The 18,562-nt window shown below is 45.5% G+C and overlaps 1 protein-coding gene and 1 pseudogene across 1 annotated transcript; one reads left to right on the forward strand and one right to left on the reverse strand.

Moving 5' to 3' along the window:
- Positions 1-13,095: 13,095 nt before the first annotated feature.
- LOC124704954 lies at positions 13,096-13,191 on the forward strand (annotated as a pseudogene).
- A 356-nt stretch (positions 13,192-13,547) lies between these two features.
- Positions 13,548-14,348, reverse strand: LOC124695258 (prohibitin-1, mitochondrial-like). The gene is made up of 3 exons (XM_047228124.1): positions 14,128-14,348; positions 13,764-14,016; positions 13,548-13,609 (listed from the first exon to the last, which is right to left on the reverse strand). Exons 1-3 carry the CDS (start codon positions 14,281-14,283, stop codon positions 13,548-13,550), a joined length of 471 nt encoding a protein of 156 aa, XP_047084080.1. The 5' UTR covers positions 14,284-14,348.
- Positions 14,349-18,562: the final 4,214 nt, after the last annotated feature.

Genomic DNA, 18,562 nt, shown 5'->3' on the forward strand with positions numbered 1-18,562 from the left:
TGTCACACTCGGGATCATAAGGTGTTGGAGAAGACTTGCTATCAATATAGCCGAACCGGCTCAAGATCTTCTCAACATAATGGGATTGCGTTAGAGTAATCCCACTCTCATTCTTAATAAGCTTGATGTTCGAGAATTACATCAGCTTCTCCCGGATCTTTCATATCAAAGCACTTTGACAAGAAAGACTTGACCTCGTGTATTACTTTCATGCTTGTACCAAATATCAGAATATCATCCACATACAAACACGGTATAACACCTTCGCCCCCACCATGGCGATAGTAAACGCACTTGTCGGCCTCATTGACAACAAAGCCTACGAAGTTAAAGTTCTGTCAAACTTCTCATGCCATTGCTTAGGTGCCTGTTTTAGGCCATATAAAGATTTCAGCAACTTGCACACCTTTCTTTCTTCACCTTTTACTACAAACCCATCGAGGCTGATCCATATAGATTTCCTCTTCCAACTCTCCATTAAGGAAAGGCTGTCTTTACGTCCATTTGATGAACGATAAGACCATAGGAGGCAGCCATGGATAGTAGTACTCGAATGGTGGTAAGTCTAGCGACAGGTGAATAGGTGTCGAAGTAATCTTCGCCTTCTCTCTGTGTGTAGCCTTTCGCTACAAGCCGTGCCTTGTACTTTTCAATAGTACCATCAGGTCTTAGCTTCTTCTTGAACACCCATTTGCGGCCTCATCGGCTTGCATCCATGGGAGTCGTTCGACAACTCCCAAGTTCCATTAGAAAGAATCGAGTCCATCTCATTATGGACAGCTTCTTTCCGATCATCTGCATACGGAGATGCATATGCCTCTGCAATGGACGTGGGAGTATCATCCACAAGGTACACAATGAAATCATCACCAAAGGATTTTTCAATCCTTCGTCTCTTGCTCCGTTTAGGAGCTTCATTGTCATCCTTCTCAGTAACATTCTCATGTGATTGTTCAAAATACTCATTAGATGTCTTGGACTCGAGAATTATCTCAGTAGAAATTCTAGCAATGCTATGCATATCTTTCATAGGAAACATATTCTAAAAAAATGTTGCATCACGAGATTCCATAATAGTATCAACATGCATATCAGGTACCTCGGATTGAACTACTAAAAATCTATATCCTACACTCCGCGGAGCATAACCTAGAAAGATACAATCCACTTGTCTTTGGTCCAAGTTTGCGCTTCTTAGTAATTGGAATATTGACTTTCGCCAAACATCCCCATGTGCGCAAATACGAAAGTGATGGTTTTCTCCCAGTCCACTCCTCGTAAGGGGTTTTATCTTTATTCTTGTTAGGAACTCTATTCAGGACATGACATGTAGTCAGCAAAGCCTCCCCCACCATGCCTTTGATAAACCAGCGGTGGCTAACATGGAATTCACCAAGTCGATCGGCGTGCGGTTTTTCCTCTCGGCAACCCCGTTTGATTGGGGTGAATAGGGAGGCGTCCTCTCATGAATAATGCCATGTTCCTCACAGAATTCATCAAAGATTTTAGGAAAATATTCGCCACCACGATCCGACCTAAGACGCTTGATCTTTCTCTCTAGTTGATTTTCAACTTCGGCTTTATAAATTTTAAAGTAGTCTAAAGCTTCATCTTTAGTTCGCAACAAATAAACATAGCAGAATCTAGTCGCATCATCAATCAATGTCATGAAATATCTCTTTCCACCTTTTGTCAACACACCATTCATCTCGCATAGATCGGAATGTATGAGTTCTAGAGGTGCCGGGTTTCTCTCCTCGGCCGCCTTGTGAGGCTTCCGAGGTTGCTTTGATTGCACACAACTATGGCACTTAGAACCTTTGGCAATGGTGAAATTCGGAATTAAACTTAAACTTGGATAGCCGAGACATTAAACCAAAATTAATGTGACATAAACGAGAATGCCAAACACTGGTATCATCACTAACATTGCCACAAATATGGTTCACGGACTTATTACTGAAATCGAAAGCGAAAAGCGGAACAAGCCTCCGCACTCATAGCCTTTACCAATAAATTGTCCAAACTTGGAAACAACTACTTTATTCGACTCTAAAACAACCTTAAACCCATCTCTCGCATAGAAGGGAGCCGCTAACGAGATTCTTGTTCATAGTAGGGACATGCTGCACGTTCCTCGGCTGCACGATCTTCCCGAAGTGAACTTCGGATCTACCGTGCCAACACCACGAACAGAAGCATGTGACCCATTCCCCATCAAGACGAAAGAATCCCGGGTGACCTGGTAAGAAGTGAACATGGATATGTCAGCACACACATGAACATTAGCACCTGTATCAATCCACCAACATGGAGATTGAAATACCGAAAGAACAGTAAAGAGATTACCGTACCCATCGGCATTGCTAGCGGTCACCGTGTTGACTTGCCTCCCCTTTTTCTTGCGGTCTGCCCTCTCCGGACAGTCCTTAGAAAAGTGGCCAGCCTCTCCACGGGTAAAGCGGCTCGGATCTGCTTTGTTTATCATCTTCTTCTTCTTGAAGGTTGTAGTCTTCATAGGCTTATTGTAGGAGGGCTTGTTATTCCCTTTGTTCTTGCTGTAGGGTTTCTTCTGCACCATGTTGGCGTTAGACTGACCCTCTCCTTTCTCAGTATTATCCTTAGCCCGAGCTTTCTCCTCAACATCAAGAGCGCTATCAGATTTTCAACTGATATCTCCTGTCTCTTGTGTTTGAGGGTTGTGGCAAAGTTCCTCCATGAAGGGGGCAACTTAGCGATGATGCATCCAGCCACAAACTTGTCAGGTAAGGCACACTTAAGGAGTTCAAGCTCTTTCGCAATGCACTGTATCTTTTTTTTTGTTTTTGAAACTTTACCAGCAGGAGAGGCTCCTACTGTTTCTTTTTATTAAAAAGGGAGAAGAGAGAATTTACATCATATGTACATCATGGATCCTGCCAGGAGGCAGGAAGGCAAATACTAGGGAGAGCACTCTTAATCTAACAGATAGACGCTAGAGAGAACAGGAGGTTTTAGCTTATGGTGATATCTTAACTAGCAGCTCCCTGATAGTTCTCTGGTGACCTTCCTTGGCACGGCAAGTGAGGGTTTTAAGGTCTTGGGAGAGCTGTCTCTGCCACTGACGAGGGAATACCTCGGCAATGCCTACATATTGTAGACTAGGGTTTTCGGGAGAGCGACGATGGAGATTCCGGGGTCGAGATTAGGCACACGACGTACCCAGCTTCGGGTCCCCTCGGTGGAGGATCCCTACGTGCTGCTAGCAATCCAATATATGATCATTGTATGTTTACAGGGTGTCGCCATAGGCGGATCTATGTTGTCTCTATTCTGCCTATCTGTTGTCCCCCCTATTTCGGGTGCCCTGGCTAGCTTTATATATGCAACCATCCTAGGGTTTTACAAGAGTCCTAGTTGACTACTTCTTCGGGTTGCCTTGTTGGGCCTTCTCCATATTTGGTCTTCTCCATATTGGGCCGAGCCAGGTATACTAATAATGGGTACCCGAAGGGTATACCCATGTCGATAGCCCCGAGTGTCTAGGGAAGTCGAAGACTTGCGTAGAAACTCCAAGCATAACCATCTCCGGAGTCGAAGAAAATACAAGGCGAGGTCCATGTCGTAGATCATGTGTAGCGTAGATGATGTCGACGATTCTTGAAATTATCGGGTGCGCGGCAGCGCTCCCGATGGGAGTAGCCCCGAGTCTATGGGCAAGTGCTTGCACTTGGGCATAGACTCAAGTTGTACTACTCGATGAAGAACTTAACTATATTTACGGAGGACTCGATGAAATCCATGTGCTCCCGATGGGAGTAGGCTCCACTCGAGTCGTAGAATCGAGTTGAGTCCGCAAACTTTGATTGTCATAGATGCTTGTCGAAGTTATTTTCTATCGGGTGCGCGACCAGCGCTCCCGATGGGAGTAGCCCCCGAGGCTACGGCCAAGTGTTTGCACTTGGGTGTAGGCTCAACTTGCTTGTAATTGACTCCACAATTTTTCCTCTTTCTTATCGGGAGGGTGAACAATACTCTCGATAAGAGTAGCCCCCGAGCCTATGAGCAGGTGCTTGCACCTAGGCATAGGCTCGAGTTGTACTACTCAATAATCAACTTGGCACAGCCCCTCTTTTTTATCGACTCCAGGTCTTTGCTATTTTTATTTGACATCCATATCTATATTGTACGGGGATAATGGTAATTGGGGCTAGTTCATCCGACGGATCGGGTACTAGTTAACCGCTCTAGTGGCAATCCGCAAAAACTTACTTCAAGATCACGTCCCTGGACATGATCTCGGGATACTCGGTGTAAACTTCGACGGGTGCCGCTTAAGGTCTTACCATTCGTCGAGTCCCGGTCATATTTATCGGGTACCTAACGCGTCCGTTAGGATTTTTCTTCGTATCCGTTGATACGGATAAAAGTAGCAGAGCGCGAGTCTTCGGCGATGCCACGCCCGGCAGAACGGATCCGGGGTCTTACCTTCGCAAATTTGCGGCATTCGAGAAATTGATCGCAACTTTGGCGTTACGAGAATATATTGTCGAGTGCCTTGTTCGGCTGATGCAATGACCCATTTTGCGGGTTCTTCTATATTTTTCTCTCGGGCTTGATGAGACAGCCGAATATATTGGTGCTTCTATATTGTCGTCAAGCACATCGCCGATGCTCTTGCTCAGAACAAATGACGAGTCAATGGACCCGAAGATTTGTCCATCCTCTTTTTCTTTTTCTCCCCTTTTTTTTTCTACTCCTCTTTTTTTTTTCTTTTTGGTTTCTCCTTGATGATAATTTCGTCGAGTTCCTCCCTCAGGAAAATTTCTTCGGGTCCTCCTTGAGGAAAATTTCTTCGGGTCCTATTTGAGGACAATTCTTTGGCACCTCCTTGAGGATAATTTTTTGGCACCCCCTTAAAGATAATTCTTCGGCAACTCCTTGACGATAATTCTTCGGCACCTCCTTGACGATAATTCTTCGGCACCTCCTTGAAGATAATTTTTCGGGACCTCCTTGAAGATAATTCTTCGGGTTCCTCCTTCAGGAAAATTTCGTCGGGTCCTGTTCTCTCTTGAAAACAATTTCGTCGGGTTCTCTCTTATATACTTTGAAATTTGCTATCTCCTGCACAAATAAACAAACTTTTTCTATCTTTTCCTTGACTCTCTTTTTCGCATGCGGTGTCAGATGCTCGGATTTGATGATATGTAAAGTGAATATATGCCGCGCAGCCCCCAACTATCGGGTGCGACGAAAGTAAACGATAATCAACTTTGTGCAAAATAAAAGAACACTTAGCTTTTTTGGACACGACGAAGTCGATGCATGATGAAGTCTTCGAGTGTAGATAAGAAATCTAGCCAAAGTAGAAACCACCAAATAGCAAAAATAGATGCCGCGAAATTGTTGATGAAGAAATAGCCGAGCCCCCGAGCGTTGCTGAGGTGATGTCATGATTGTTGCTTTAGACGCCGTGTCACCGTTGTTACTCGAGGCGAAGTCGTTGTCAAGCCCCCGAGTGTTAGTCGTGACGTCGGAAGAAATTGGCGAAGTCGCGGCAATAAGGTGAGGCCATTTAGGATGAAACCTTTAGCAATAATATAATATGAATCCAGCCATTAAATATGAAGCATATACTGAAGATGAATCCACCGATATCATAGAGGATGAATCCATTGACCCGAAGAATCCAATGATAACCATAGAAAGTGAATCCACTGATATCACAAAGGATGAATCCATTGAACCGAAGAATCCAATAGTAACTATAGAAGATGAATCCGCCAAAGAAGAGAAATCCAGTAATAATCCTTGATAATAAATCCACTGACCCGAAACACCTCGGGTAATGTTGTATAAGAGTAAACCAGTAATATTCATATAGACGAATTTTATAAGATGAATCCGATGAAGAAAAATCCAATAAGCCGAAGAGGATGAATCCACTGAGCCGAAGAAGATAATTTTACTAAGACGAAAATAAATCCATTGAGCCGAAAGAGATATATCCACTAGGTCGAAGATCAATCCACTAAGTCGAAGAAAATAATCCCACTGAACCGAAGAAAATAATTCCACTGAGCCGGAGAAGATATATCCAGAGCCGAAGAAACGAAATTCACCAAGTAAACGAGTATATTTGTGGTAACGAAGTAATGGCGCAGCCCCGGATGTCGGATGAATTTGTTGTAATATTGCAATGGCACAGCCCCCGAGTATTCTTAGTGTATTAAGTCCGCGATAGGCGACTGTGCGCGGCGAAGTAGTAGAAACTTGTTCCGATCTATAATTATATTACGGCGCAAAATACTACGCGCAAATAAAAGTATACGAGTCGAAAAATATTTGGCAGAATAAATTTTACGTAACTGGAAATATATCACCTGGTTTTTGTATTGGATGGCAAATTTGCGACGGCAAGGACGTGCTGGTGAATCTGTGGCTAATACACCCGATACCCGATGTACATGGTAGTTCCGCGACTTCCGTCGGCTCCATGAACAAATCATCTCCACTTTTCGTCGGCTCCGTGAGGAAGTCGTACGAGATTCTCCAATTAGATCTTGTACTCATGATTGCTCGAGTCATGCATAGGAAATAAACACACGGGCATGTGGAGAGTCATATCCAAATAGAATAATCAATAGCAGAGAAGGACCGATCAGTTCAAATAGGATAAAAGAAACCTATCAGCCCAGCCCTTTTGCTACTTCCGTCTAGATAAAATTGTAATCTTTCCTCGGGAACGTGTGCCGAGAGGCGGAACCTGTGCCAAGAGGCTAGATTGAGCGCATACCTTTTCAGAGGAAGAGATTTCACGAATCGTAACTTCGTCATGATTGTTGATGATGAAATTTAGGGATCTCGCCCGGATGACAAAATCCAGTCGCCGCGATTCCCACAGACGGCGCCAATTGACGAGGGAATACCTCGGCAATGCCTACATATTGTAGACTAGGGTTTTCGGGAGAGCGACGATGGAGATTCCGGGGTCGAGATTAGGCACACGACGTACCCAGCTTCGGGTCCCCTCGGTGGAGGATCCCTACGTGCTGCTAGCAATCCACTATATGAACACAAGTATATTTACAGGATGTCGCCGTAGGCGGTGCTATGTTGTCTATCTCCTCTCTATCTGCTGTCCCCCCTATTTCGGGTGCCCTGGCTAGCTTTATATATGCAACCATCCTAGGGTTTTACAAGAGTCCTAGTTGACTACTTCTTCGGGTTGCCTTGTTGGGCCTTCTCCATATTTGGTCTTCTCCATATTGGGCCGAGCCAGGTATACTAATAATGGGTACCCGAAGGGTATACCCATGTCAGCCACGATGCTAGGCTGGGCTCTTCTCCCTCGAAGCAAGCTCTGTTCCTCACCTTCCAAATGTTCCATGCTCCAAGGATCAACACCTCGGTGAAGAGAGGTTTGCTCCAGTTTCTTTTTGCTTCCGAAATCATGTGTTCTATCTGTAAGCCCCCATCCCAGATGATACCAATTTTGGCCCAGCAGCTAGCACCGAAGCTACACATGAAGAAAAGGTGGTTCCTTGTTTCTGTTACCCCCATGTCACACGTCATACACGAGTGGTTAGGGCCGATGTTGAAGTTTCTGCGTTTGAGCATGTCTCTGGTATTTATCCTGTCTACCAGCATCAGCATGCAAAAACCTTGTGTTTCATAACACACTTGCTTTGCCAGATATCAGAGATATGCTTGGGTGTCGAGCAGTTTCTGAAGCAATATGTGTAGAAGTCTTTGGGTTTGAGGGAGTCAGCCCCCCATATCGGCTTCCAAGCATCTGCCTCCTGTGCATCTAACTGTAGGTCATTTAGATCATTCTCCAAAGAAAGCCACTCCGTATGTGCTTCGATCGATAGGGGCAGGGTGAGGTGGTCCTCTAGTCTTTGACGATTAGCAAAATCTAGGACCGATACATCTTTATGGATCACAAAGGAGAACAATCTAGCAGCTTTTTCCCACAGTGGCGGTTCAGTCCAGGGGTCTTTCCAAAGAAGAACAGAGTCGCCGGCCCCGATCGTGCAGGTGGAGACCCCTCTGAAGATATCTGCCAGCCCAATAATGTCTCTCCACCAGAACGAACCACAGGGCGGCATAGCATGAGGGACACCCTCTGTATAATGCTTGAACCATATTAGCTGTACCCAGGGAGTATCGGCTCTTCTATAGAATTTGTCTAAGTGTTTGAGGAGAAGCGCTTTGTTCTGAATTTGCAGGTTAATAACCCCCAATCCACCCTTGTTTTTCGGTTGGCAAACTCTGTCCCATGAAGCTAGCGACTGACATTTCTCTTCCCCATTGACAACCTTTCTCCACAGGCATTGTCTTCTTCCACGATCACAGAACTCAAAAATCTTCAGGGGTATTTTGAGCGTGCACATTGCGAAGGTGACGAGGGGCGTGATGGCTGAGTTTATGTAGGTTAACCTACCTCCATATGTGAGCCAGATCGCTGAGTCGGAGAGTCTCGCGTTCCACTCTGCACAGACAAGAGGCATAAGATCTTCCACGGTAGGCCTGGTGGTGCCCATGGGTAAGCCAAGATATGTGAATGGCATCGAGGCTACCCTGCAACCAATAACTTCTGCCAGTGAGTTGGCTACCTCATTGGAGATATTGATCGGAATAAGCTGGGTCTTGCTAAAGTTAATTTTCAGGCCAGTGCACGCTGCATAATTCTGAAGGATGGTTTTCATTGTATCGATTTGGTCAGCCGAAGCAGGTAGAACCGCCAATGTATCATCGGCATACTGAATGATGGGGTAGTCTTCGCTGGCGGGTTGATCTATAGGTAGCTGGAGGTGACCTTCCTCATGAGCTGCATTTACCACCGTCTGGAGTAGGTCTCCTAAGGCGACGAACAGAAGAGGGGATAAGGGATCGCCTTGGCGAACTCCCCTACGACATCTGAACTCCTTTCCAGGAACACCGTTGAGCAGGACAGAAGATGAACCGGAGTCAAGGACCAGTCTGACCATGTTGATCCATTTCTCGTCAAAGCCCTTGGCTCTAAGGATTTCAAGGATTGCGTGATGTTCCACGGTGTCAAAAGCTTTTTCGAAGTCGATTTTGAGCACAACACAGGGCTTACCAGAGGTATGACATTGATGTAAGTATTCGAATGACCAGGCCAGACAGTCTTGAATGGTTCTGTTCTTGATAAAACCGTATTGGTTGCGATGAACCAGTAGGAGAATCCATTTCTGCAAACGATCTGCCAAGAGTTTGGTGATGACCTTTAGGGCGCAGTTTAGCAGCGAAATGGGTCGATAATCATTCACCTCTTCTGGGGTTAGCTTCTTTGGGATAAGAGTGATCAAGGAGTTGTTTAGACTCTGCAATGTGATGTTCCCTTCCCAGAAATCTTGGCAAAGCTTATAAAAGTCTTCTCTAATGATATTCCAACAAGACTTAAGGAACATGCCATTGAAACCGTCAGGCCCCGGGGCTTTGTCTACTGGCATTTTCTTTATCACATCGTCAATTTCAGTGTGTGAGAAGGGGGTAGAGAGGGCTTCAAGACCATCCAGAGGTTGCAGTAGTGCACTCAAGTCGATGTTGTTCTCTGGTTCTACAGATATACCCATGCGCTGTATGAAGGCTTGGTGAAATGCCGCAGCCATCTCTGCATGCGAATCTAGAGTACGTCCATCAGATCCTTTGAGAGTTGCTATGTTATTGCGCCTGTATCTCTCTGTAGCTCTGGCGTGAAAAAATTTTGTGTTTTCGTCCCCCAGCTTGGCCCATCTGAAAGTGCATCTTTTTTTCCAATACTTGTTCTTGTAGTCTAATAATCTCAAGATGTGCCTCTTGACGATCACACGGCAATTCCATTCAGGCCTGGTGAGTGATCTTTTGTCCTCTATATCGTCCAGGATACTCAGTAACTTGTTACAGTTTTCTATCGCAATGCTGAGTTTGGAAATAGAACAGCTCCAGTGTTTGAGATCACCTCTTAATCTCTTGAGCTTGGCAGCTATGACTTGAGCGCTATTAGATGTGTGGATGGGCTTGCTCCAACTGATTTGCACTGTATCCTGGAAGCCTGGATGAAGTGGCCAGAAGTTTTCGAACCTGAATAATCTGCTTCGGGGGATGAGAGTTTCAATCATGACCACGCAAGGTATGTGATCTGAGACCGGTTTTGCAAGGGGTTTAACGATTGTGTTAGGGAAAACAGAAGTCCACTCTGCAGAGGTGAAGAACCAGTCTAGCTGTTCTAGGAGTGGCTGTTCCTGCATGTTGCTCCATGTGTACATTCTCCCCTTGAGCGGCAGTTCTACTAGAGTCTGTTTACTAATGATCTCATTGAATTTCATCATATCATCAATGTTCCCTCCTTCCCTGTTTCTGTTTTCAGTTGATCTAACAAAGTTGAAATCTCCAAGGAGAATCCAAAGTTTATCATGCTGCACGTTAAGGTTTTCAAGCCAGTAAACAAAATCAGTTCTGCCCTCCCCAGAGCAAGGCCCATAGATATTTGTGAGATTAAAGGTATGAGGAGATTTGGTCGAGGAAAGGGAGATCGATAAAGCGAAGGGTTCTTTATGTACAATGGTGCCAGTGAACAAAGCACTGCACCAAAGAGTAATCAGACCCCCTGAGGCACCGCTTGATGGGATGTATTCAAATTTGTCAAAGCGACGTGGTGCAAATTTGCGAATAAAAGAATGATCAAAGTGGTGTTTTTTAGTTTCTTGGAGACAAATAATAGCACAACCACACTCCTCGATTTTATTTCTAAGGGCGAAACATTTATCTTCAGAGTTCATACCTCTGATATTCCAACATAGGATCGACCAAAACGTATGAGACACCATGATCACACTACGGAAAGAAAACACTGAAAGAAACTAAGACACAACTGACTGACAGACACACACGAAGAAGTAAAAACTGAAGGACACAGACACCGATCGAGGAGCGCCAAGGCAAGGTTTAAGGCTCTGTGACATCTTCAGTCTCATCCTGTCCGCCTTCCTCTTCCTCCGCTCTGGTAGCTTGCAGGGCCTCTTGCGATACTTCTTCCTCGGGGACTCCACAGAGGTTAACTGCTATGGCAATGCACTGTATCTCATGAGCTTGTTCGACTACAGAACGGTTGTTAACCATCCTGATGTCATGGAAGCTCTCCATGATGTACAGTTCACTGCCTGCATCGGTTGCACCGAACTTAGCATTCAGTGCATCCCGGAGCTCTTTACCATCTGTTAAGTGCATGTACACATCACACGTACGATCAGCAAGAATACTTAGAACGCATCCGACGAAGAGAGTATTGTTTTCCTTGAACTTGTTCCGATCTTGGTCAGATATAGTTCCTTCGTGTAAACCATCGGCAACTTCGAACACTTTCGGATGAGTAAGCCGCAGCATGGCCTTATACTGCCACCTCTTGAAGTGCACACCGGTAAACTTATCCGGCCTCAGTGCATCGGAAAAACCAGCCATTGTTAACTCAGGAAATTGCCTACAATTAGGTTTTTGGATTGTTGGATAATTAGGCACAATTTCCATGATTAATTCCAGAATGTTAAGCATGACGACAAGTAACTACTAACATGTGAAACTCGAACATACTAGATGTAGTGATCAACATGAACAAGTAGCATAGCAAACAAGTACAACATCCATCGCTAAACAGATCGAGATATGTCGCACGTACCGATCCGGTGGAGGTGGCGGTGGAGGTGTAGCAGATGATGTCGCAGCGAGTAACGTTGTTGATGACAACGTTGTTGATGACGGGGACGACGGGTCGAAGTAGACGGCGTTGTAGACGACGGTAGGCAGCACCGCCCGACTTGGACGGAAGGCGACCCGTGATGGAGAGCTTGAGCAGTCGCGCAGAGCGCTTCCCAAAAACCTAATTCACCCTCTCCCGTACAGGATCGCAAGGACGAGCGGTTCCGGAGACCTGCTCTCCCGTTCGCCGATGCACGTCGGCGCGCGGGATGGAGTAGACTACGATGGCGGCGCAAGCAGAGAGAGGTGGATACCCTAACTCGTGTATTAGATGTGTTTCTGCGGTAGCCGGGCAGGAGATTATATAGGCTCGGGAAACCCTAGGCAACGTGGGCCACGCCCACGTCGCACGAACGTTTCGAGTCGGTTACCGATAGCCCACGATCCGGGAGCGACCCGAACCGACTAACTGCGACGCGTCCGTCTAGGACTCCGTTCGTTTTCCCGAGCTGCAAAAAGTAAGGAAAGTCTCGGCTCGAGGCTCAATCCACTCACCACGAGCGCGGCGCGCGTCGTGACGTGTCGTGTCGAGTCGAGACGAGACGAGCGAGCGAGGAGGAGGAGGAGCGCGCGTGTAGCACTCCTATTCTCACTCACTTACTAGTGGTGGAACAACCCACCTTATAAGGTGGTCTAACTTCCTCCCAACTTTCCATGTGGGACTAAACTTCCCACCTCTAGCCACTCCCTAGTGAGCTGCCACCAACTTGGGCTCAAACTCACAAGGCTGCCACTATGTGGGCTTTGAGATTTATAGGAAAAACTGAAATCTAATTTGGGCCACTAAAAATGGGCCCAATATTTCAACAAGATCAAGAACCAGCCGTGTAATACTGCCGCAGAATCCTTCTCTCCCAGATGGCATCGTCCTCTTCCGCATCTGCAATGGCAACCCTGGCTTCTGCCCTTGGTGCCCCTCCCACTGAAAAGCTCACCCGTGAGAATCACCTATTTTGGAAGACGCAGGTGCTCCCTTCCCTGCGAGGTGCGCAAGTTATGGGTCTTCTCGATGGCTCTGACCGCGCCCCTGTGAAAAACCTTGAAACCGAGGACGCTGACAAGAACAAGATAATCACCTCCAACCCAGCATATGAGGTATGGCATGCTCGTGACCAAACAGTTTTGGGATGGCTGGTGCGCTCCCTGTCATCCGATCTCCTTGCTCAGACCATCGGTTTGGAGCATGCATCAGAGGTATGGGCTGCAATAGAGGCTACTTTTTCTTCGCAATCTCGAGCTCGTATCAATATGCTGTGTGGAGCCCTTTCCAATACAAAGAAACTTGATCTCACTGCTGCACAGTTTATCTCAAAGATGAAGGGCTTTGTTTTGGAACTTGCAGCCGCTGGAAAAATAGTGGATGATGATGAACTTAAAGGGTACATCCTCAATGGACTTGATGGTGACTATAATCCTCTGGTTGCTTCCATAAATGCAGTGCCTTCCACCACATTGAATGACATGTGTGCTCAACTTGAAGCCTATGACTATCGCCAATCCATGTTATCTGAATCAGGACATAGTTCTGGAGGTTTTCAGTCCTCAGCAAATGTTGCAGCACGCCACCGACCCTACTACCCATCTCCTCCGCGTGGTGACCATAGAGCCCGGGATGGTGGTGGCTATGAGCGCCAACAACCCTCTAACAGGCTACAGTTACAGCAATACTAGTCAGGAATGATAATATCAAACACTAGACGTGTACCAGAGAACCATATCCATATGTCCAAATTCCTAATCACTTGATAGGAAAGTCGGCTACAGTTACAATAGCAATACTCAGAAATGAATGATAATATCAAACACTAAACATGTAGCAGACCATATCCATCTGTCCAAATTCCTAATCGCTTGATTCGAATGTCGGCTACAGTTACATCAGCAATACTCAGAAATGAATGATAATATCAAACACTAAACATGTGGCAGACCATATCCATCTGTCCAAATTCCTAATCAGTTGATACATGTGTCGAATCCACTTGCCGGCCAAAATAAATAACACTGATAGTAATATGTACTAGTAATAGCAGGAGAGCAGACCCCTTGGCTTGGGTCTGTGGTCCCAAACCAAACATGGACTTGGCATGCAGATTTAGCACCAAAACACTGCGAATTAGCACAGCAATACTCAGGATCTGGGGAAGCAAACGTTACCATCTGGAGATCCCTGCTCCCGGAAGTGCTCTCGACGAGGTTGGGTCGTGCGCGGACGTCGTAGATGATGGGCCTCTCGATGAGTGGGATGATGAGGTGAGTCCCCTCGGGGTAGACCTGCAGGCAAGGGAAGGGAGATGAGACGACCGCGAGATCCAGCGAATCGAGCAACCATGAGAGAGATCGGGGAGGGAGGGGTCGGGTCGGTCCGAGGAGGACTAGTCTCACCTTGTCCTTGATCCCCTCGAAGCGGTTGAAGACGATGGCCCGGTGGCCTCCCTCGACGTTGTAGAGCGTGTTGGTGGCGCCGAACCAGAGCGCGCCGCCCGCCAGCGCCAGCTTGACCATGGCGCCCGCCCCCGCCGGCGCCTTGATTTTGTTCATCTCGGAGACGCGCGCGTGGTCGCCGGGGATGGCCGGGGTTTAGCTAGGGTTTTCTGAGCGATTTGGGGGTGGAGAAAGGGGAGGCGGCGGAGGAAGAGGGAGGCTAGGGATGGTGGAGGGGAAGGGTGGCCGTGGGTGTTAAGTGGGTCGGGAGGGTCGATCTGGGCCGTCAGATTTCGGACGGACGGTGCGGAAGCTCGTTTCTTTCCTCCGCTGCAAGAAAACGAAATGCCACCGCTGGCTTCCGGTCCAAGATGGTATCTATCGTATCTCGCGCACTGACTCCTCGGTCCCACTCCCTACCGTACGGTAGGCACGTTTCCTTTCTCTTTTTTTTTAAATTCACACTATATTAAGCAAGCCACCTCATTAAAAACCTTCCAGCCCCTTGATGGCGTGTATTTCACACGTTCGTTGGGCAACCCCAAGAGGAAGGTATGATGAGCACAGCAGCAAGTTTTCCCTCAGAAAGAAACCAAGGTTTATCGAACCAGGAGGAGCCAAGAAGCACGTTGAAGGTTGATGGAGGCGGGATGTAGTGCGGCGCAACACCGAGATTCCGGCGCCAACGTGGAACCCGCACAACACAACCAAAGTACTTTGCCCCAACGAAACAAGTGAGGTTGTCAATCTCACCGGCTTGCTGTAACAAAGGATTAACCGTATTGTGTGGAAGATGATTGTTTGCAGAGAAAACAGTAAAAACAAGTATTGCAAGTAGATTGTATTTCAAGAAAGAGAATTGGACCGGGGTCCACAGCTCACTAGAGGTGTCTCTCCCATAAGACGAACAAGCATGTTGGGTGAACAAATTACAGCTTGGGCAATTGACAAATAAAGAGAGCATAACAATGCACATACATATCATGATGAGTATAGTGAGATTTAATTGGGCATTACGACAAAGTACATAGACCGCCATCCAACCGCATCTATGCCTAAAAAGTCCACCTTCGAAGTTATCATCCGAACCCCTCCAAGTATTAAGTTGCAAAGCAACAGACAATTGCATTAAATATGGTGCGTAATGTAACTAGTGACTACATCCTTGAACATAGCACTAATGTTTTATCCCTAGTGGCAACAAGCACAACACAACCTTAGAACTTTATGTCACCGTCCCAGTGTCAATGCCGGCATGAACCCACTATCGAGCATAAGTACTCCCTCTTGGAGTTAAAAGCATCTACTTGGCCAGAGCATCTACTAGTAACGGAGAGCATGCAAGATCATAAACAACACATAAGCATAACTTTGATAATCAACATAACAAGTATTCTCTATTCATCGGATCCCAACAAACGCAACATATAGAATTACATATAGATGATCTTGATCATGATAGGCAGCTCACAAGATCCGACAATGATAGCACAATGGGGAGAAGACAACCATCTAGCTACTGCTATGGACCCATAGTCCAGGGGTAGACTACTCACTCATCACTCCGGAGGCGACCATGGCGGTGTAGAGTCCTCCGGGAGATGATTCCCCTCTCCGGCAGGGTGCCGGAGGCGATCTCCAGGATCCCCCGAGATGGGATCGGCGGCGACGGTGTCTCAGTAATGTTTTCCGTATCGTGGCTCTCGGTACAGGGGGTTTCGTCACGGAGGCTTTAAGTAGGCGGAAGGGCAAGTCGAGAGGCGGCACGGGGGCCCACACCATAGGCCGGCGCGGCCAGGGGTGGGGCCGCGCCGCCCTAGGGTTTGGCCACCCCGTGGCCCCTCTTCGTCTCGTCTTCGGTCTTCTGGAAGCTTCGTGAGAAAATAGGCCTCTAGGCTTTTATTTCGTCCAATTCCGAGAATATTTCTTTACTAGGATTTCTGAAACCAAAAACAGCAGAAAACAAGAATCGGCACTTCGGCATCTTGTTAATAGGTTAGTTCCGTAAAATGCACGAATATGACATAAAGTGTGCATAAAACATGTAGATAACATCAATAATGTGGCATGGAACACAAGAAATTATCGATACGTTGGAGACGTATCAGCATCCCCAAGCTTAGTTCTCGCTCGTCCCGAGCAGGTAAAACGATAACAAAGATAATTTCTGGAGTGACATGCCATCATAATCTTGATCATACTATTTGTAAAGCATATGTAGAGAATGCAGCGATCAAAACAATGTGTATGACATGAGTAAACAAGTGAATCATAAAGCAAAGACTTTTCATGAATAGCACTTCAAGACAAGCATCAATAAGTCTTGCATAAGAGTTAACTCATAAAGCAATAATTCAAAGTAAAGGTATTGAAACAACACAAAAGAAGATTAAGTTTCAGCGGTTGCTTTCAACTTGTAACATGTATATCTCATGGATATTGTCAACATAGAGTAATATAATAAGTGCAATAAGCAAGTATGTAGGAATCAATGCACAGTTCACACAAGTGTTTGCTTCTTGAGGTGGAGAGAAATAGGTGAACTGACTCAACATTGAAAGTAAAAGAATGGTCCTCATAGAGGAAAAGCATCGATTGCTATATTTGTGCTAGAGCTTTGATTTTGAAAACATGAAACAATTTTGTCAACGGTAGTAATAAAGCATATGCATCATGTAAATTATATCTTATAAGTTGCAAGCCTCATGCATAGTGTACCAATAGTGCCCGCACCTTGTCCTAATTAGCTTGGACTACCCGGATTATCACCGCAATACATATGCTTTAACCAAGTTTCACAAAGGGGTACCTCTATGCCGCCTCGTACAAAGGTCTAAGGAGAAAGCTCGCATTTGGATTTCTCGCTTTTGATTATTCTCAACTTAGACATCCATACCGGGACAACATAGACAACAGATAATGGACTCCTCTTTTAATGCTTTAAGCATTTGACAACAATTAATTCTTTTCTCATTAGAGATTTGAGGATATTTGTCCAAAACTGAAACTTCCACCATGAATCATGGCTTTAGTTAGCGGCCCAATGTTCTTCTCTCACAATATGCATGCTCAAACCATTCAACTCAGGTAGATCGCCCTTACTTCGATACAAGACGAACATGCATAGCAACTCACATGAAATTCAACAATGAGTTGATGGCGTTCCCCAAGTAAACATGGTTATCGCACAACAAGCAACTTAATAAGAGATAAAGTGCATAATTACATATTCAATACCACAATAGTTTTTAAGCTATTTGTCCCATGAGCTATATATTGCAAAGGTGAATGATGGAATTTTAAAGGTAGCACTCAAGCAATTTACTTTGGAATGGCGGGAAAATACCATGTAGTATAGGTAGGTATGGTGGACACAAATGGCATAGTGGTTGGCTCAAGTATTTTGGATACATGAGAAGTATTCCCTCTCGATACAAGGTTTAGGCTAGCAAGGTTATTTGAAACAAACACAAGGATGAACGGTACAGCAAAACTCACATAAAAGACATATTGTAAACATTATAAGACTCTACACCGTCTTCCTTGTTGTTCAAACTCAAAACTAGAAATTATCTAGACCTTAGAGAAACCAAATATGCAAACCAAATTTTAGCATGCTCTATGTATTTCTTCATTAATGGGTGCAAAGCATATGATGCAAGAGCTTAAACATGAGCACAACAATTGCCAAGTATCACATTACCCAAGACATTTATAGCAATTACTACATGTATCATTTTCCAATTCCAACCATATAACAATTTAACGAAGGAGAAACTTCGCCATGAATACTATGAGTAGAAACCAAGGACATATTTGTCCATATGCTACAGCGGAGCGTGTATCTCTCCCATGAAGTGAATGCTAGGATCCATTTTATTCAAACAAAACAAAAACAAAAACAAACCGACGCTCCAAGAAAAAGCACATAAGATGTGGCCGAATAAAAATATAGTTTCGGGGAGGAACCCGATAATTTGTCGATGAAGAAGGGGATGCCTTGGGCATCCCCAAGCTTAGACGCTTGAGTCTTCTTGATATATGCAGGGGTGAACCACCGGGTGCATCCCCAAGCTTAGAGCTTTCACTCTCCTTGATCATGTTGCATCATACTCCTCTCTTGATCCTTGAAAACTTCCTCCACACCAAACTCGAAACAACTCATTAGAGGGTTAGTGCACAATATAAATTGACATATTCAGAGGTGACACAATCATTCTTAACACTTCTGGACATTGCATAATGCTACTGGACATTAATGGATCAAAGAAATTCATCCAACATAGCGAAAGAGGCAATGCGAAATAAAAGGCAGAATCTGTCAAAACAGAACAGTTCGTATTGACGAATTTTAAAATGGCACCAGACTTGCTCAAACGAAAATGCTCAAATTGAA

The sequence above is a fragment of the Lolium rigidum genome, chromosome 3 (genome assembly GCF_022539505.1).
Source record: "Lolium rigidum isolate FL_2022 chromosome 3, APGP_CSIRO_Lrig_0.1, whole genome shotgun sequence".
NCBI classification, from domain to species: Eukaryota; Viridiplantae; Streptophyta; class Magnoliopsida; order Poales; family Poaceae; genus Lolium; species Lolium rigidum.